The sequence below is a fragment of the Nomascus leucogenys genome, chromosome 7b (assembly GCF_006542625.1).
Source record: "Nomascus leucogenys isolate Asia chromosome 7b, Asia_NLE_v1, whole genome shotgun sequence".
Classification (NCBI taxonomy): domain Eukaryota; kingdom Metazoa; phylum Chordata; class Mammalia; order Primates; family Hylobatidae; genus Nomascus; species Nomascus leucogenys.
The window spans coordinates 51,222,590-51,242,706 of record NC_044387.1 but is presented as its reverse complement, the minus strand read 5'-3'; the positions used below and the strand labels follow the sequence as shown (position 1 = coordinate 51,242,706).

General features: G+C 56.5%; 3 protein-coding genes across 3 annotated transcripts; 2 read left to right on the top strand and 1 right to left on the bottom strand.

Moving 5' to 3' along the window:
• Positions 1-9,722: 9,722 nt before the first annotated feature.
• LOC115835866 (glutathione hydrolase light chain 1-like) lies at positions 9,723-10,826 on the bottom strand (the record flags this gene model as incomplete). The annotated part of the gene is made up of 4 exons (XM_030815173.1): positions 9,723-10,035; positions 10,339-10,452; positions 10,534-10,646; positions 10,748-10,826. Coding segments are annotated over 4 exons (453 nt in total), but the record flags the coding sequence as incomplete, so codon positions are not given.
• A 35-nt stretch (positions 10,827-10,861) lies between these two features.
• LOC115835865 (glutathione hydrolase 1 proenzyme-like) lies at positions 10,862-14,655 on the top strand (the record flags this gene model as incomplete). Its single annotated transcript, XM_030815172.1, has 5 exons — positions 10,862-11,055; positions 11,448-11,605; positions 13,649-13,824; positions 14,297-14,461; positions 14,650-14,655. Coding segments are annotated over 5 exons (699 nt in total), but the record flags the coding sequence as incomplete, so codon positions are not given.
• Positions 14,656-15,704: 1,049 nt separating this feature from the next.
• Positions 15,705-17,298, top strand: LOC100593662 (glutathione hydrolase light chain 1). Its single transcript, XM_030815982.1, has 5 exons — positions 15,705-15,913; positions 16,146-16,271; positions 16,373-16,487; positions 16,569-16,682; positions 16,986-17,298. The coding sequence occupies exons 1-5, from the start codon at positions 15,738-15,740 to the stop codon at positions 17,130-17,132; spliced, it is 678 nt and encodes a 225-aa protein (XP_030671842.1). The 5' UTR covers positions 15,705-15,737; the 3' UTR covers positions 17,133-17,298.
• Positions 17,299-20,117: the final 2,819 nt, after the last annotated feature.

Genomic DNA, 20,117 nt, shown 5'->3' with positions numbered 1-20,117 from the left:
GTAGTACAGAAAATGATATCTTGTGGGGTTTAAAATAAATAAAACATCCTGAAATATGTATGGGTAAAGTTATATATCTGGGATTTGCACTGAAGTAATGTGGGGTAGAGGGAAGCAGGAAAGAGTATACATGAAATTAGCTTGACCATAAGATTGTTGTTGAAATTGAGTAGATACATGGGGCTTCATTACACAATTCTCTTTACTCTTACATAGCTCCACACTCTCAACATAAATAAGAATAAAAACACAAAAAACACACAGATACATCTATGCACATACATATATTTAAAATACACAAAAATATTAGCCTATAAGTCACTGGGGGTAAATTTAGTTCCTGTTCCAAGGTTCTTGTACTGACTAGGAAGAGGATAGAAGTACTAACTCATAGGCTGGGCATGGGGGCTCACGCCTGTAATCCCAACACTTTAGGACGGCAAGGTAGGCAGATTTCTTAAGGTCAGGAGTTCAAGACCAGCCTGGCCAACATGGTGAAACCCTGTCTCTACTAAAAAAGAATACAAAAATTAGCCGGGCATAGTGGTGCACACCTGTGGTCCCAGCTACTCAGGTGACTGAGGCAGGAGAACTGCTTGAACCCAAGAAGTGGAGGTTGCAGTGAACCAAGATTGCTCCACTGCACTCCAGCCTGGGCAGCAGAGGAAGACTCTCTCTATCTCAACAACAACAACAACAAAAAGTACTAGCTCATGTGAGACTTTGATAAGTGAAGGATGCATGTTGTAAGCTCTAAAATAATCCACTGTCATCTTTTAAAATAACTCCAAGACTGCACAGTTATGAAACTAATAGAGGAGGAAATTAAATAATAAAAATAATAAATCCAAAACAAGATGTGAGAGGAGATAAGAAAAAACAGAATAGGCATGGAAAGCAAACTGGTGGTGGCTTTCAACCCAAATAAATCATTAGTTACATTTAAAAGGACAACAAAAATTAAAATAATTGAAAATAAAGTAAAACCCAACTAATAATGCCTTTTATATAAGGATACAGAGAGGTGGAAAATAATGAAAAATATATCATTCATGCACTAACCAAGAAAGCTGTGTAACTTTTTTTTTTTTTTTTTTTTTTTGAGATAGAGCCTCACTCTGTTTCCCAGGCTGGAGTGCAGTGATGTGATCTTGGCTTACAGCAATCTCTCCCTTCTAGGCTCAGGCAATTCTCCCATCTCAGCATCCCAAGTAGCTGGGACTACAACTGTACCAACGTAGAATTATATTAGCCACACCCAGCTAATTTTTGTATTTTTTGTAGAGGCAGGGTCTCGCCATGTTGCCCAGGCTGGTCTTGAACTCCTGGGCTTCAGTGATCCACCCACCTCGACCTCCAACAAAGTGCCGAGATTACAGACATGAGCCACCATACCCAGCATAACTATTTTTAATGAAGTAGATTTTAAGAAGAAAAGTATTATTAGAGGTAAGAGACACATCACGGAAAAGAAGAAGTTACTAGGAGCCGGGCGCGGTGGCTCATGCCTGTAATTCCAGCACTTTGTGAGGCCAAGGCGGCGGATCACCTGAGGTTGGGAGTTCAAGACCAGCCTGACCAACATGGAGAAGCCCTGTCTGTACTAAAAATACAAAAATTAGCCAAGCATGGTGGCACATGCCTGTAATCCCAGCTACTCAGGAGGCTGAGGGAGAATTGCTTGGACCCAGGAAGTGGAGGTTGTGGTGAGCCGAGATCGTGCCATTGTACTCCAGCCTGGGCAACAAGAGCAAAACTCTGTCTCAAAAAAAAAAAAAAAAAAAAAAAAAAAAGAAGTTACTAGCCAGTTTCAGTATTACTTAACATCCAGGAAACTGGATGTGAAAGCTTTTTAGAGAAACTAAACCAATAGGTTATACACAGAGAGAGATTTATTTAGGAATTGGCTCACATGATTGTGGGGACTAGCAAGTTTAAAATCTGTAGGGCAAGCCAGCAGGCTATAAATTCAGGTAAGAGTTGATCTCGAAGTCTGGAACCTAACATCTGTAGAGCAGTCAGCAGGCCAGAAACTCAGGCAGGGTTTGTGTGTTACAGTCTTGAAGCGGAATTCCTGCTTCTCTGGGAAACCTCAGTTTTTGTTCTTAAGGCCTTCAACTGATTGGAGGTGGCCCACCCATATTATGGTGGGTAATCTGTTTTACTTAAAGTCAACTGACTGTCAATGTTCATCACATCTATGAAATAACCTCCCAGCAAGATATTGACAAGTATTTGACCAAACAACGGGGCACCATAGCTTAGCCAAGTTGACACATAAATTAACCATCAGGGGCGAATAGAATATCCAAAAAACAACGTACTAGGGGTAGTATATCTTATATAGCTATTATAATTATACAAAACATAATTATAGGATGACGATATTAAGATAACCATTAGAACAAAAATATGAACTTTTCTGTCTTTTTTTGAGACCAAGTCCTGCTCTGTCACCGAGGCTGGAGTGCAGTGGTACAATCTTGGCTTACTGCAGCCTTTGCCTCCCGAGTTCAAGCAATTCTCCTGCCTCAGCCTCCCGAGTAGCTGGGATTACAGGCACCCGCTACCATGCCTGGCTAATTTTTGTATTTTTAGTAGAGACGGGGTTTCACCATGTTGCCCAGGCTGGTCTCCAACTCCTGACCTCCAATGATCCACCCGCCTTGGCCTCCCAAAGTGCTGGGATTACAAGTGTGAGCCACCACATCCAGCCAAAATCACCTTTTTTACAAGGATCAAAACAGTCATTATGCTGGAGACGACAGACTCACTGTCACCATGCTCCTTTTGTGTGTCTACTAGGCACGGTGCTGGGTCCACACTCACAGAAACCTTAGGAACTCACACCCAGGGGCTCCGGCTGTAGCAGAATCCCAAGAATAAAACGTGGTGCTGAAAGAAAGAGTAGGAGACGGGTCCGGGCGCCATGACTCACTCCTGTAATCCCAGCACTTTGGGAGGCTGAGGCGGGCGAATCACGAGGTCAAGAGATAGAGACCACCCTGGCCACCATGGTGAAACCCCGTCTCTACTAAAAATACAAAAATTAGCTGGGCGTGGTGGCTGGCACCTGTAGTCCCAGCTACTCAGGAGGCTGAGGCAGGAGAATCATTTGAACCGAGGAGGCAGAGGTTGCAGTGAGCCGAGATCGCGCCACTGCACTCCAGCCTGGTGACAGAGCAAGACATTGTCTCAAAAAAAAAAAAAAAAAGCAGGAGACTGGACTCTGGGAGGGCCTCCTGGTGAGAGGGGAGCACAGAGGGGAGAGATGGAGGCAGGAGCATGGGCTTCTGGTGGCCCCAGCAGACCCTGTGGCAGCGTGGCCAGCGTCCTCTGCAAGGAGGAATCTTGGCCAGGATGATGCTGCAGCAGGCCTCTTCCTGAGGCCCCCCAGCCAGCCCGGCCAGGGTCCCAGCGTCCAGTGACCCCTGTTCCCAGTGACCCCTGTTCCACAGCAGCAGCTGGGGCCAGCCCCAGGCTCTCTTCCACTCCCAGCTTCTTAACACAGGAAGTGGAGAGAGTTGTCTGACAAAACACTGGGGCAAACCACATCCTCTCTCTTCACCAAGGAACAGTTTGAGGGAGTGTCAGCAGAGGGAGCTTTAGAGTAGAGACCCCCTAGCCAACCACTGACTGTCACGCACACAGCAGGGCACGCTATGGAGACCCCCAGACAGTCCCTCGGGGAGACCCAGCAGGTCCAGTCTCCTCAGAGATCTGTGGCAGCAGGTCCCCACTCCCAAAAGCCACGTGCCCACGGGTGGTCTCTGGTGCCTGAGACTCCAGTCTCATTTGCATCTTTGCAACTTCGAGTTTAAGTGGGTGCCGCATCTCTGTATGTCCTCCCGAGCATAGGAGCGGCACAGCCTGGGGTGGCAGCTGGCATCAATCCCTCGAATCCCCTGGGAGCCACTGGGGAGACTAAGCAGTCCCCAGCGCCCACTTGTCCCTGAGCTGCCATTCTCAGCCCTGTGGGAGGAGACAGGAAGCCCTGAAGAGAAACCAAAGGACCAGGTCAGGAGGGGCTGGGGGTGGCATGAGCAATCAGGGCAGGCAAGGATGGACAGATGGGGGAATGGAGGGAGGAAGGAATGAATGAAAAGGTGAATGAATGAACAAAGAGAGAGAATGGCCACTCCTCCCTTGCTTTAGTTTACAAGCACTGGGATCCTCCCAACAGCCTGAAGGACAGAATTTATGGGAAGCAGACCAGGTGGCTGGCAGGGGGGGAGGCTTGCCCTGGATTTCGTGGGCCCAATGGGAGGCAGGGGGCAGGAAGGGGCATCCTGTGTGTGTCCTCTCTGCAGCGGCAGCAGCACCTTCCTGGAAGAGGGTCAGGAAACACCCACTGTGGCCCCTCTCCATCACACCCTCATCCAGGACACCAAGTATCAGTCACTCAGCTCACAAGACCCAGGCCCTGACTCGGAGAGAGGATGTGAGGGGTGGGGCACGGGGCTCCCCAGGACTGAGAGACCCGAGACGTGGCCCCGGGCTGGGTGTTGGGGCAGACTGGCTATGGCAGCATCGTGTACCCCAGCAGGCCAGTACCCACGCAGGGAGCCTCCAAACCCCTTCACCTATGACCCTGGGAGAAGACCCCAGCCTTGGAGAATTGGCCTCACTGAAGGGGCCTGCACCGGCCAGCAGGGTCAGGTGGGGCCAGACAGGTTCCCACCTGGGATATGCAAATGGGCCTCCTGAATCCTGGAGCCAGGTATGGATTCACACACCACCATTGTCCCCAAGTCCCCATCTGCCCCACGGGCACACCCTGCCACCTGTTCTGTGCAAGGGCCCTGAGGCTGCCTCCTTGAGCCCAAGCCCTGCAGGTGCTGAAGCCCACACCACACACACACGGCTCCTGCTTCCTGGGCCAGTGCACGTGCACACACACACCACACACACACACACACACCCATACACATAGCCACACACAATCACACACACATTCACACACACACCCACCCCCCCATACTCACACTCACACATTCACAGTCACACACACCCTCACACACCGAAACACAATCACACACATTCACACCCACCCACACTCCCCACACACTCACACTCATATACTCTCACACACCTCCACAAACTCACACATACACACACCCAAACACAATCACACACACCCCACACACACTCATACACATATACGCACACACTCACACTCACACATAATCACACACACACACACACACGCTCACACACACTCTCTCTCACACACAACGCCTTCTCCAGGAGGGGCTGGCTGCCAAGGGCCACCCGGCTTCCTCCCACATCTCACTCACCGTACAATATTTGAGCAGACCTTGGAGTCGGCGGCAACAGCAGCGTGGGCAAAGGCCTGGGAGCCACAGGGGGCCTGGTGTCGAGAGACGACCACAGCCAGCACAATGACAGCGCTAGCCCCAGCCCCAGCAGGACCAGGCCAACCGTGGCTCCGCAGTCCCGGGCCATGGCTCTGCAGCCCAGGAGGAGAGGGGAGGCCGGTGGGCAGACAGAGGGACAGATGGGTGGGCAGATGAGTGGACAAGAAGAAGCATAGATAGACTCACAAGTAATTGGACAGATGGACAAACAGGTGGGGCCACAGACAGACATGAAGATGGATCGACAGACAGGCCAGATGGCTGGACGGAGAGGACGGTAAGAGAAAGATAGTCAGATAGACAATGGGACAGAGATGGGCTTATAGATGGGCGGACAGACAGACAGGTCTGAACAGCAGGCTGCCAGATGACAGATGGGTGAATGGCAGACAGCTGGCGGCTGGCAGCTGTGGCGCGCTGCGCCCTCCCCAGATGCACACCACAGAGTGTCCAAACTCATGCCTCAACTTCTAGTTTTTAGCTCCTGCTTGTTCCTGGCAGGAGGCCAGGCAGCAAAGCCTCTGAGGGGAGTTTTCCTTGCCTAGAGGAGTCAGCTGCTGTGTTAACTCCCTCACTGCCGGTAGGTCCCAAAGCCCCACCTACCACCCGCCAGAACCCAGGGTCACACTGTCCCAATGTGCAGAATTTGGTGCCTGCTGCACTGCGGTTGCCAGATAGGGGCAGGGCTCCCAAGAACCTCCACACCATTACCCGGGTTCCCGGCAGCTCTGGGAAAGCAGAGCTGGGACCGCTCAACTCTCTCCCCTGGATCCGGCAAGGCTGCCCCGCTCCCAGAGTGGAGTCCCGCTCCCCAGCTCCCACCTCTATCCCCTAACCCTCTCTGCATGGCCCAGCCTAGTCAGCATCAAGGTGGAGCTGAACACAGATGGCGGGGAGGACCCAAGGTGGTGCCACTCAGGACCCGGGTTCAAGTCCTTATGCTTCTGCAGCCTGGCCTGGGTCTCCCAACCCTCCCAGGGTGACCAAGGGCTTCCCAGTCTGCACAGAGGACAGGGGGACTTGATAGCATCAAATGCTGGTGACTACAAGACGCCCATGTGGGGAATGCAGAGAGACCATGCCTCTAGCCCTTGGTACCTGGCACCATCCATCCCTGCGACTTGCTGTCCTGGAAATGCAGCATGGACCTCCAGGGAGGGGGGCTGTGCCATGTGGGCGCCCACCCCGCCTGCAGCTCTTTCCCACCCTGGCTGCAGGTCTGCTTCCCTGAATCCAAATCCACTATTACTGTGCTGGCAGCGCAGCCTCTCTGGGGACACTGGCCTGGCTCTGTTCTCCCCAGGCCTCAGGGTGCCTAAATGGGAGGTAGCCAGGAGAGTGAGGACCCACTGAGGGGCTCTGTTGACTAGGCTCAGCAGCGGTGCAGGTGATGTGAGCTGGAAGCCTTCCCACGTGGCCCCCACAGTCCTCCACACTTCCTCCCCAGCTGAACACTGCCTGCTCCAGATGTCTACACCTGGAGTCCGGGCCCCCCCATCTGGGCAGCAGAGAAACTGAGGCACAGAGACAGACTGTGTCCTTACAGGCCACACAGCCTGCCAGGCTCCTGTGTCCAGCCAGAGCCCCTGGTCAGCCTGGACTGGAGTGGTTGTTTAGAGGCAGGCTGTTCCCACGACTGCCTCTCATTTGGGGGGGGGGGGTGGACGCCTCCTCCCACCCCCACCTGACTCCTAAGCCTCAGTGACATTGCTCAACCAGGAGCTGAAGTGCATTCCTGGGCTCAGGCCAGCCCAGCCACCCACCCGCTGCAGTCCTGGAAGCCCAGAGATCTGGGCAGCTGGAACAGTGGAGACAGCAGCGTGGGGGACATCCCGCTCCTCTCCCCACCATCCTGGTCAGGCAGAGGCCAGGGTGCAGGGACCCCCCCCACCCCCCAGCAAAGGCCCAGGGAAAGGAATGTGTGTCATTCTGGTCCTGACCCGAGGCACAGCCAGGAAGGTCCCTGTGGGGAAAAGAAAGAGAGATCAGACTGTTACTCTATCTATGTAGAAAGTAGACATAAGAGACTCCATTTTGTTCTGTACTAAGAAAAATTCTTTTGCCTTGAGATGCTGTTAATCTGTAACCCTATCCCTAACCCTGTGCTCACAGAAACATGTGCTGTGTCAACTCAAGGTTTAATGGATTAAGGGCTATGCAGGATGTGCTTTGTTAAACAAATGCTTGAAGGCAGAATGCTTGTTAAAAGTCATCACCACTCCCTAATCTCAAGTATGCAGGACACAAAACACTGCAGAAGGCCACAGGGACCTCTGCCTAGGAAAACCAGGTATTGTCCAAGGTTTCTCCCCATGTGATAGCCTGAAATATGGCCTCGTGGGAAGGGAAAGACCTGACCGTCCCCCAGCCTGACACCCATAAAGGATCTGTGCTGAGGAGGATTAGTAAAAGACGAAGGCCTCTTTGCAGTTGAGATAAGAGGAAGGCATCTGTCTCCTGCTCGTCCCTGGGCAATGGAATGTCTCCGTGTAAAACCCGATTGTATATTCCATCTACTGAGATAGGAGAAAACCGCCTTAGGGCTGGAGGTGAGACATGCTGCTGGCAATACTGCTCTTTAATGCATTGAGATGTTTATGTATGTGCATATCAAAGCACAGCACCTTCTTCTTAACCTTGTTTATGACACAGAGACATTTGTTCACATGTTTTCCTGCTGACCCTCTCCCCACTATTACCCTATTGTGCTGCCACATCCCCCTCTCCGAGATGGTAGAGATAATGATCGATAAATACTGAGGGAACTCAGAGACTGGTGCCAGCCTGGGTCCTCCGTATGCTGAGTGCAGGTCCCCTGGGCCTACTTTTCTTTCTCTATATTTTGTCTCTGTCTCTTTCTTTTCTCAATCTCTTGTCCCACCTGATGAGAAACACCCACAAGTGTGGAGGGGCAGGCCACCCCTTCAGGTCCCTGAATGTCCTTCCTCAGGAAATGATGGGAGAAGGGGTGATGAGAATGAAGGAGAGGATTTAAGTCCTCCACCCCCCAAGGTAGCCCTGGGCTGAGCCCCATGGGACCTGGAGAAACAGGGTGTACTCCACCAGCGTGTCGGGTCGAGGAAGCCCTGGCCAGGTCCCCTTCTCTTGCTGCTGTGCCACCCAGAGCAAGGCCTGCCCTTCCGACCTCGGTCTTCTCCCCTGCAATGGGGCCACGGCCTTTCCTCTCGGGCCAAAATAAGGATTGAGGCCGGGTGCAGTGGCTCACCCCTGTAATCCTAGCACTTTGGGAGACTGAGATGGGGGGACTGCTTGAAGTCAGGAGTTAAGACCAGCCTGGTCAACATAGTGAGACCCCATCTCTATTGGTTTAAATTTTTAAAAAAAAAAAATTAAATAAATAAGGATTGAGGAGTGACTTGTACACCAGTTGAGCCCACCTCCATCTCACCCCTGCAGAGCCCCAGAGACACAGCCCTCCAGGGCTCAGACCCGGTGGTACTTGACTCCGCAGGCATAAAACCCTGTTTGTCTGTGGGCCCTTTGGAATCACCAGGTTTTCGGGGCTCCTGAAGGATAGCCCCGACCTGGCCTCACCTGGGCCCTGGCCCCATGCCCTGGTGATATCCAGGTGCTGGGCTGTGATCACCGCCCCCCACCAGCCCTTCCCAGAACCCTGCCCCAGGTGTTGGAACTGTGCACAGAGGAAGGAGCAGGCCCCGAGGGAGGCCTGGATGGGCTGCCGATGGTGAAGGCTGCTGTGTCTAGCTGTTTCCTTCCGGACCCACTCCCTCTGGGCTGCGTCCCCAGCTGGTCTAACCCCTGATCCCTGGGATCTGGGGACATCTTCCCGTTTGCTGTTCCCTGAGAACCAGGCCTCCCTCTGGAGAGGATCACAAGCTTGTGTTTCACTCTGGGCTTGCATTTGGAAACCCCCCAGGGGCGTGGCTCTGACCAAGATGTTTTCCTCCAGCCTGTTGCCCAGTCCCCATTCCTCGGACCTCAGCTTCACCTCCCGTGTCATTGGCAGGGTGAGCTGGACGCCTAAGGGTCTGAGAAGGCACCCGGGTTCCCAGCATCAGCTGGCCACCCTCTGCCTAAGAAAGCGCCAGGGTCGCAGCACCCCCTGGTGGCTGGTCCTAGGTAGTGTCACTGCCCAGCCCCAGTAAGGGAGGGCCTGGCCCCAAAGTCCGAGGAATCAGGGTGGGAAGGGACAGGGCTTGGTGTGAACCTTCCCCTGGCCCCCAGCCACGTGCCTGGCTTTCCCCATGCTAAAGATGCTGAGGCTAGTTCCAGTGCCCGCATTATGAAGATCTCCGAATCCCACCTCTCCATTCCTCCCCAGCCAGATGGCTCCATTTCACACACAATACACTGAGGCCCAGAGAGTGGGGAGCCAGGCCAGGGAGGCCGCCTGGAGCCTGGCACAGTGCCCTCATTTATTGTGCTGCTCTGCTGCTCACAGGGAAAGCGCGTCCCCCAAAGTCCTCTTCCTGGTCCTGGTGAGTATCTTGTCCCTGGATTGCTTGTCAGCCTTGTCCTCCTGGAGCACTCAGTACTCGGCAGGCTCCCCGCCTTTCCTGGAGTCCGAGGCAGCTGCCCAGCCACCAGCCGTGCGGACGATGGCTTGCACCACAGCGATGAAGGTGGAGGCGATCTGGGTGTGATGGTGCCGGGTCTCCAGGGCTGCAGTCACTGCCTGTGGGTGGGAGGAGAGGGGAAGCCTGAGCAGGGCTCCAGATGCCATCTGAACCACGCCTGTGTGGTCACAGACCTCAGCCTAGGTGGTGCCATTTCGGGCCAGGTCATCAGGAAGAGCAGGTTGGGGCCTGCTGGGTCTCACTGGAGCAGGGGGTTTGGCCCTCACGGCACAGGGGCTCCAGATGGCCCAGGCGCTAGAGAGAGGACACCAACCATTGTCCACTCTGTGATGATCCAGGCCTCCAGCCCAGGATGCCCTGGGCCCCACACCATAACTCAGTTTCTCCAACCCCCGGCCCACCTGGTCAATATTTCTCTCCACTGTCGTGACGTTGGGCAGAAGCTGGTTGTGCAGCCGGGGCTCCTCCACGGCCTGCTTCACATCATAGCCGAACCAGAGGTTGTAGATGATGGCCTGGGGCATGGGAGTGTGATCAGCATGGCCTGGGGGCTGTGCAGGGTGGGCAGGGCCAGGGAGAAAAGGCATGACACATACCAGTGCAGTGGCCGTGGTGATCTGTGTGCCCCCAGCAGCTCCCACCACCATCCGGACCTGGCCGTCCTGGCCCACCATGATCGCCGGGCACATGGACGAGAGCGGCTGCTTCCCCGCGGCCGATGGGAGAAGACAGGGATGCCCGCCAGCTGCCTGCCCAGGACACCTGCCCCTCTCTACCCCAGTCCCCCACCCTCGGACCTCCACCCCATACCTGGCTGGATGAAATTGGCAGGTGAGGGGGGCACCCCAAACTCGTTGGTGATGCTGGGAGAGCTGAAGTCAATGTCCCCCACTCAGGGTCACTAACTGTGGCTCTCTCTCCCCAGGGGGGCTGTCAGTGGCGGTGCCCGGGGAGATCCGAGGCTATGAGCTGGCACACCAGCGGCATGGGCGGCTGCCCTGGGCTCGCCTCTTCCAGCCCAGCATCCAGCTGGCCCGCCAGGGCTTCCCCGTGGGCAAGGGCTTGGCAGCAGCCTTGGAAAACAAGCGGACCGTCATTGAGCAGCAGCCTGTCTTGTGGTATGTCTGTGGGTGCAGCCCCCTGACACAGGCAGTGCAGGCACATCCCAAGGACCTTGCAGGCCGTAGCAGCAGTGGAGCGGCCCTCTGCCTTCAGGACCCTGCGCTGATAATGGGATGAGGAGATACAGACCCTTCCCACCACGTGTGGGGACACATTCTGAGTGTGGGGTCCCACTGGCCACTGTGGCTGGCCGTGTGTCCTGAGTGGCAAGGGACACTAGGAGGCTCCCGGAAGGGACACTAGGAGGATGAGTGCTGAGTGATGGGGCCACCCACCTGTGACAGGCGCTGCCCCTGTTCTGCTCCGTTCTCCTATGTGGATGGGTGTGGGGGGTGGTCTAGCTGAGTCCACCCCACCTGCTGCTTCACGTGAGCCCCCTCTGCCCCAGTGAGGTGTTCTGCCGGGATGGAAAGGTGCTTCGGGAGGGGGAGAGACTGACCCTGCCGCGGCTGGCTGACACCTACGAGACGCTGGCCATCGAGGGTGCCCAGGCCTTCTACAACGGCAGCCTCACGGCCCAGATTGTGAAGGACATCCAGGCGGCCGGTGAGTGGGTAACCTCAGGGGCCTGGGTGAGAAACCCTGCAGTAGAAACCCTGAGCTGTGGTCCAGAGCCCTGGGGTCCTCCTGTCCTGCCTGAGCCTGCAGGAAGTTCCTGGTGGAGGCGGGTCAGTGACTGGCCATGTGGGTCCACAGCTCCTGCTTATGTCAAAACTGAGAGAGGCCCTGCAGTCCAGGAGAGCAAGTCCCTGGTGGGGTAAATGCAGGTGCAGGCAAGAGCCAGGGCTAAGGAAGCACTAGAATACAGCCTGAAGATCCAGGAGGACTTCTTGGAGGAGGTGGCGGCTGGGCTGCAGATAACTTTGTTAGGCAGAGAGAGGAAGGGATTCCTAGCAGAGGAACAGCTGGGCTAAGGCCCAGGTAGAGGGGGCTTTGATTCACCAAGAGGGTTACAAGGGATGAGGGTTGCCTTGAGAGAGGCATGGGGAAGGGGTTTTGTGAGGCAGGGGCCTGGAGCTTGGCTGTGGCTTTCTTCAGGTAATTCTGGTCGCTGTTTGATGGAGGAGGATGATTAGCGTGTTGACCTTTACCACTGAGGCTGGAAATTGGCATGCCAATACCCTGTCTGTCTGGAGCTGACTCGAGGAGAATTAAGAGCCTCCCTCCCTCCCTCTATCCATTCATCATGAGGAGAAGAGGCCAAGCAGCAGGGACACCGGCAGGAATTCTCCACTTAGAAAAGGCCATCTTAGGGCTGGGCGCAGTGGCTCACGTCTGTAATCCCAGCACTTTGGGAGGCCGAGGTGGGTGGATCACCTGAGGTCAGGAGTTCAAGACCAGCCTGGCCAACATGGTGAAACCCTGTCTCTACTAAAAATACAAAATTTGCTGGGCATGGTGGGTTGTGCCTGTAATCCCAACTACTTGGGAGGCTGCGGCAGGAGAATCTCTAGAACCCGGGAGGCTGAGGTTGCAGTGAGGTTGCACCACTGCACTCCACAGAGCGAGACTCCATATCAAAAAAAAAAAAAAGCATAGACCGGGCACGGTGGCTCACACCTGTAATCCCAGCACTTTGGGAGGCCAAGGCGGGCAGATCACAAGGTCAGGAGATCAAGACCATCCTGGTTAACACGGTGAAACCCCCTCTCTACTAAAAATACAAAATAATTAGCCGGGCGTGGTGGTGGGTGCCTGTAGTCCCAGCTACTCGGGAGGCTGAGACAGGAGAATGGCGTGAACCTGGGAGGTCGAGCTTGCAGTGAGCCAAGATTGCACCACTGCGCTCCAGCCTGGGTGACAGAGCGAGGCTCCAGCCTGGGTGACAGAGCGAGACTCCATCTAAAAAAAAAAAAAAAGGCCCCCTGAGGCCAAGCTTGGTGTCTCATGCCTGTAATCCCAACACTTTGGGAGGCTGAGGTAGAAGTTGAGGCCAGGAGTCCAAGACAAGCGTGGGCAACATAGCGAGTCTACAAAAAAATATTGAGACTCTACGTAAATATATTGGGGGTGGAGGTGGGGAACCAGAAAACACAAAAAATTCAAAGCATACTGAAAAAAAATATAGCAAGACCCTACAAAAAAATTAAAATTTGCTGGGTGTGGTGGCGCCTTTAGTCTCAGCTACTGGGGAGGATCTGCTGGAGGATCACTCGAGCCCAGGAGTTCAAGGCTGTGATTAAGCCACTGCACTCCAGCCTGGTTGACAGAGCAAGATCCTATCTCTAAAGAAAAAAAAAAGAAAACACTCTCTGGCCACAGATGAGAGAGGGCAGACAGGAAGCCGGTAAGCCAAGCAGGGAGAGAGCAGGTGGCCCCGGCCCGGCTGTGGGGTGGTGAGCAGTGTCAGGGAGACAGGAGTTCAGGAGCGGGTGAGAGTTCCCAAGGAGGTGAGGTTGCCTGTGGCCCCCTCCCAGGGCACAGTCCCACCCCTCCAGTAGTGCACTCTATCCTCCCTGGTAGGTACAGGCTTTTCCCCACCACCATGGTGCAGCCATGCCTGCCCCTAACACCACTGGTGCAGCTCCATCCTCCACGCGATGGTGCAGCCCCATCCCAGTGCCCATTTGAGCTGCTGTCCCATTGCAGGGGGCATTGTGACAGCTGAGGATCTGAACAACTACCGTGCTGAGCTGGTCGAGCACCCGCTGAACATCAGCCTGGGAGACGCGGTGCTGTACATGCCCAGTGCGCAGCTCAGCGGGCCCGTGCTGGCCCTCACCCTCAACATCCTCAAAGGTGAGTGGTCGCACCACAGCCCTGCGGTGGGGCCTATGACACTGCCTCTCTCTCCCCACGCCCCACCCCTGCTGCATCTCTGCTCGCCCCGCATGCCACGTCTTTCCATCACTGAGCTCTGGAGGAAGGGTCCCTGCGTCACAGCTCACCATGTCCTGAAGGAGGCAGTGCAGAGCGACAGGGCTGAAGCGGGCAATGCTGAAGGGTTGGAGGAGGAACAGGAGTCATCGGGAGGGAGAGAGGTGCAGGAGCTCAGGGCTGCAGGGCCTGGTCCAGAGGGCACCCCTGGTCCAGTGGGTGGCCCTGCCACTTGGTCATTGCATGGCCAGAGCTGATGCGTGATGCGAGGTCCAGGCTCGGGAGCCCTCACCTTACTTCACTCTCACCACAGCCTTCTGAAGCAGCTGCTGCTATTGGTTATTAAACGCTCCTTGAGGTGGGCAAAGTGGCTCAGGCAGGTGTTAACCCTCTGAGCCCCTCAGAGCCTCTGGGGCTCAGCAACGTGTACCTGGCTCTGATCAACCAGGGTACAACTTCTCCCGGGCAAGCATGGAGATCCCTGAGCAGAAGGGCCTGACGTACCACCGCATCGTAGAGGCTTTCCGGTTTGCCTACGCCAAGAGGACCCTGCTTGGGGACCCCAAGTTTGTGGATGTGACTGAGGTAAGGGGCAGGGGCTGGCCCACTGTGGGTGTGGGGCCTGCTGTAGAGGCATCAGGTGGGCTCCCCAGGGCGGCTACAGCCTCACATATGCTTTATGAATCCATTCCTGCCACAAACTTTGATTGCGGGCCTACTGTGTGCTCCGATGGACTGGTGGGTGACCCCCAGTCTTGGCTTCTGCCCCACAGAACTGACAGTGTGGGGAATTAGTGGCCACCCTCCTACCTCAGGTCCTTTGTACATGCTGTGGTTCTCGAGTACTCAGTGCTGAGATGAGGAACGCATGGGGGCATTGCAGCCCTCGGGCATGGTGAGACGGACGGGTGAAAGGGAGAGGGCCAGGTGAACAGAGACCTCAGCCACCCACTCCCTGTCACTCCAAACTAACGCTTCCCAGATGCCACCCTCAGCCTTGCACCGCCTGATCCACTCACTCAGTAGTTGCCTCAGCTCCATGCTGGGTCCCTATGAGACCCTGTCATATCCCTTCCCGCTGAGGATCCTCACATCCCTCCTTACCTACTCGGGTCCTTGGCATTCCTGGGCAGATCTGCAGACCCCCCCACACTGACCAGTGACCTCCCAGGAGGGACGTCAGCTGCCTGGGTGGTGTCTTCTCTTTCCCCATGAGCATTCTGCACCTCTGACTCCCGCCGCAGCCAGTGACCTGGTGTCTTGTCTCTCTGAGGGGACAGGGCCACTACAGCATGTCCCTCTGCCCTCCCTTTTGGCTAAGGCCAGCTCTTCCATCCACTTGCTGGCTCTGACCATTAAGCCACATTCCAGGCTCTTTTCACATGTTGCCTCCTCCAAGAAGCCTTCCCTGACCACTCTGCCCATACCTCATGCCTCTTGATTCCCCTTACCTGGCTTGTGGTTTTAGCACTTTCCCTGTGTGTGTTTGTTTTTCTTGGCATGAGGGCAGGACCTAAGTGTCTATTCCCTGTTGATTCCCCAGTGCCAGGCATAGAGTGCAAACTCTAGAAATATTTTTTGCATGAAGGAATGAGTGATTGAATGCGGCAAGGGTCTGGAGGCTGAGGACCAGGCAGACAGACATTCACAGTTGCTAGAACACGACAGATACAGGGAGTCCCACTGGTCATGCAAGGTCCTGGGCCTGCCCCTGGGCCCTGGGGAGCCACGGAAGGCTGTGGGTGCTGGAGGATTGTGGTCAGAGCCACAGTCAGGGGCCTTCTGAGACCTGTGCCCCCTCCCCACCCTCCCTCCCCACCTCCTCAGGCCAGCTCTGGGGTCTCGGCAGGTGGTCCGCAACATGACCTCCGAGTTCTTCGCTGCCCAGCTCCGGGCCCAGATCTCTGATGACACCACTCACCCGATCTCCTACTACAAGCCCGAGTTCTACACGCCGGATGACGGGGGCACTGCTCACCTGTCTGTTGTCGCAGAGGACGGCAGTGCTGTGTCCGCCACCAGCACCATCAACCTCTAGTAGGGGCTGCTGGGCCGCCTGGGTGGGGCAGGGCCAGGGGCGGGTGGCCCAGGGACTGCCCGCTTATCCAGTAAGGTGGCTCCATCACCTCTTTTCCTGGTGGGAAACTGAGGCCCGACCTTGGTAGCTTGTCCTGGGCCTCTCAAGGAGTATGTTTGAGCTTCAGTGGGTGGATAGGGACCAGGCTGGGCCAGGCGAGGTTGGGCACTGTCTGACCTGGCTGGGCGGTAGCTTTGGCTCCAAGATCCGCTCCCCGGTCAGCGGGATCCTGTTCAATAATGAAATGGATGACTTCAGCTCTCCCAGCATCACCAATCAGTTTGGGGTGCCCCCCTCACCTGCCAATTTCATCCAGCCAGGTATGGGGTGGAGGTCCGGGGGTGGGGGACTGGGGTAGAGAGGGGCAGGTGTCCTGGGCAGGCAGCTGACGGGCATCCCTGTCTTCTCCCATTGGCCGTGGGGAAGCAGCTAGTCTTGTCCATGTGCCCGGCGATCATGGTGGGCCAGGACGGCCAGGTCCGGATGGTGGTGGGAGCTGCTGGGGGCACACAGATCACCACGGCCACTGCACTGGTATGTGTCACGCCTTTTCTCCCTGGCCCTGCCCACCCTGCACAGCCCCCAGGCCATGCTGATCACACTCCCATGCCCCAGGCCATCATCTACAACCTCTGGTTCGGCTATGACGTGAAGCAGGCCGTGGAGGAGCCCCGGCTGCACAACCAGCTTCTGCCCAACGTCACGACAGTGGAGAGAAATATTGACCAGGTGGGCCGGGGGTTGGAGAAACTGAGTTATGGTGTGGGGCCCAGGGCATCCTGGGCTGGAGGCCTGGATCATCACAGAGTGGACAATGGTTGGTGTCCTCTCTCTAGTGCCTGGGCCATCTGGAGCCCCTGTGCCGTGAGGGCCAAACCCCCTGCTCCAGTGAGACCCAGCAGGCCCCAACCTGCTCTTCCTGATGACCTGGCCCGAAATGGCACCACCTAGGCTGAGGTCTGTGACCACACAGGCGTGGTTCAGATGGCATCTGGAGCCCTGCTCAGGCTTCCCCTCTCCTCCCACCCACAGGCAGTGACTGCAGCCCTGGAGACCCGGCACCATCACACCCAGATCGCCTCCACCTTCATCGCTGTGGTGCAAGCCATCGTCCGCACGGCTGGTGGCTGGGCAGCTGCCTCGGACTCCAGGAAAGGCGGGGAGCCTGCCGGCTACTGAGTGCTCCAGGAGGACAAGGCTGACAAGCAATCCAGGGACAAGATACTCACCAGGACCAGGAAGGGGACTTTGGGGGACGGGTTTCCCCTGTGAGCAGCAGAGCAGCACAATAAATGAGGGCACTGTGCCAGGCTCCAGGCGGCCTCCCTGGCCTGGCTCCCCACTCTCTGGGCCTCAGTGTATTGTGTGTGAAATGGAGCCATCTGGCTGGGGAGGAATGGAGAGGTGGGATTCGGAGATCTTCATAATGCGGGCACTGGAACTAGCCTCAGCATCTTTAGCATGGGGAAAGCCAGGCACGTGGCTGGGGGCCAGGGGAAGATCCATGCCAAGCCCTGTCCCTTCCCACCCTGATCCCTCAGACTTGGGACCAGGCCCTCCCTTCCCTGGGCTGGGCAGCAACACCACCTAGGACCAGCCACCAGGGGGTGCTGCGACCCTGGCGCTTTCTTAGGCAGAGGGCTGATGCTGGGAACCCGGGCCCCTTCTCAGACCCGTAGGCGTCCAGCTCACCCTGCCGAGGACACGGGAGGTGAAGCTGAGGTCCGAGGAGTGGGGATTGGGCAAGAGACTGGAGGAAAACATCTCGGTCAGAGCCAAGCCCCTGGGGGGTTTCCAAGTTTAAGCCCAGAGTGAAACCCAAGCTTGTGATCCTCTCCAGAGGGAGGCCTGATTCTCAGGGAACAGCAAACTGGAAGATGTCCCCAGATCCCAGGGATCAGGGCTTGGACCAGCCGGGGACGCAGCCCAGAGGGAGTGGGTCTAGAAGGGAACAACTAGACACGGCAGCCTTCACCATTGGCAGCCCCTCCAGGCCTCCCTCGGGGCCTGCTCCCTCCTCCAGGCACAGTTCCAACACCTGGGGCAGGATTCTGGGAAAGCCTGGTGGAGGTGGGCTGGTGGGTGGTGGTGGTCACAGCCCAGCACCTGGATATCACCAGGGGCACTGGGGCCAGGGCCCAGGTGAGGCCAGGTCGGGGCTATCCTTCAGGAGCCCCGAAAACCTGGTGATACCAAAGGGCCCACAGACAAACAGGGTTTTATGCCTGCGGAGTCAAGTACCACCGGGTCTGAGCCCTGGGGGGCTGTGTCTCTGGGGCTCCCAGTCGAGTGATGTATGAGTCACTCCTCAATCCTTATTTTATTTATTTAATTAAAAAAATTATTTAAACCAGTAGAGATGGGGTCTCACAATGTTGACCAGGCTGGACTTAAACTCCTGACTTCAAGCAGTCCCCCCATCTCGGCCTGCAAAGTGCTAGGATTACAGGGGTGAGCCACTGCACCCAGCCTCAATCCTTATTTTGGCCTGAGAGGAAAGGCCGTGGCCCCATTTGCAGGGGAGAAGACTGAGGCTGGGGGGGCAGGCCTTGCTCTGGGTTGCACAGCAGCAAGAGAAGTGGGAGCTGGCCACGAGGCTTCCTGGACCCGACACGCTGGTGGGGTACACCCTGGTTCTCCAGGTCCCATGGGGCTCAGCTCAGGACTACCTCAGGGGTTGGGGGACTTAAATCCTCTCCTTCATTCTCATCGCTCCTTCCCCCATCATTTCCTGAGGAAGGACATTCAAGGACCTTCCTGGCTGTGCCGCGGGTCAAGACCAGAATGACACCCATTCCTTTCCCTGGGCCTTTGCTCAGGCAGTCCCTGCACCCTGGCCTCTGCCTGACCAGGATGGTGGGGAGAGGAGGGGTGACGTCCCCCACGCTGCTGTCTCCACTGTTCTTGCTGCCCAGGCCTCTGGGCTTCCAGGACTGCAGCGGGTGGGTGGGTGGGCTGGCCTGAGCCCAGGAATGCACTTCAGCTCCTGGTTGAGCAATGTCACCGAGGCTTGGGAGTTGGGTGGGGGTGGGAGGAGGCGTCCACAGGCCCCCCACCGCGAGAGGCAGCCGTGGGAACAGCCTGCCTCTAAACAACCACTCCAGTCCAGGCTGACCAGGAGCTCTGGCTGGACACAGGAGCCTGGCAGGCTGTGTGGCCTGTAAGGACACAGTCTGTCTCTGTGCCTCAGTTTCTCTGCTGCCCAGATGGGGGGGGCCCAGACTCCAGGTGTAGACATCTGGAGCAGGCAGTGTTCAGCTGGGGAGGAAGCGTGGAGGACTGTGGGGGCCACGTGGGAAGGATTCCAGCTCACATCACCTGCACCGCTGCTGAGCCTAGTCAACAGAGCCCCTCAGTGGGTCCTCACTCTCCTGGCTACCTCCCATTTAGGCACCCTGAGGCCTGGGGAGAACAGAGCCAGGCCAGTGTCCCCAGAGAGGCTGCGCTGCCAGCACAGTAATAGCGGATTTGGATTCAGGGAATCAGACCCGCAGCCAGAGTGGGGAAGAGCTGCAGGCGGGGTGTGGCTTCCACACAGCCTCCCTCCCTGGAGGCCCATGCTGCATTTCCAGGACAGCAAGTCCTGGACAAATGGTCCCTGGTGCCAAGGGCTAGAGGCATGGTCTGTCTGCATTTCCCACGCAAGTGTCTTGTAGTCACCAGTGTTTGATGCTGTCAAGTCACCCTGTCCTCTCTGCAGACTGGAAAGCCCTTGGCCACCCTGGGGAGTTGTGGGACCCAGGCCAGGCTGCAGAAGCATAAGGACTTGAACCCAAGTTTTAAGTGACACCACCTTGTGTCCCCCTCCCTCTGTCTCTGTTTAGCTCCACCTTGATGCTGACTAGGCTGGGCCATGCAGAGAGGGTTAGGGGATAGAGGGGGGAGCTGGGGAGCGGGACTCCACTCTGGGAGGGGGGCAGCCTTGCCGGATCCAGGGGAGAGAGTTGAGCGGTCCCAGCTCTGCTTTCCCAGAGCTGTCGAGAACCCGGGTAATGGTGTGGAGGTTCTTGGGAGCCCTGCCCCTACCTGGCAACCGCAGTGCAGCAGGCACCAAATTCTGCACATTGGGACAGTGTGACCCTGGGTTCTGGCGGGCGGTAGGTGGGGCTTTGGGACCTACCGGCAGTGAGGGAGTTAACACAGCAGCTGACTCCTCTAGGCAAG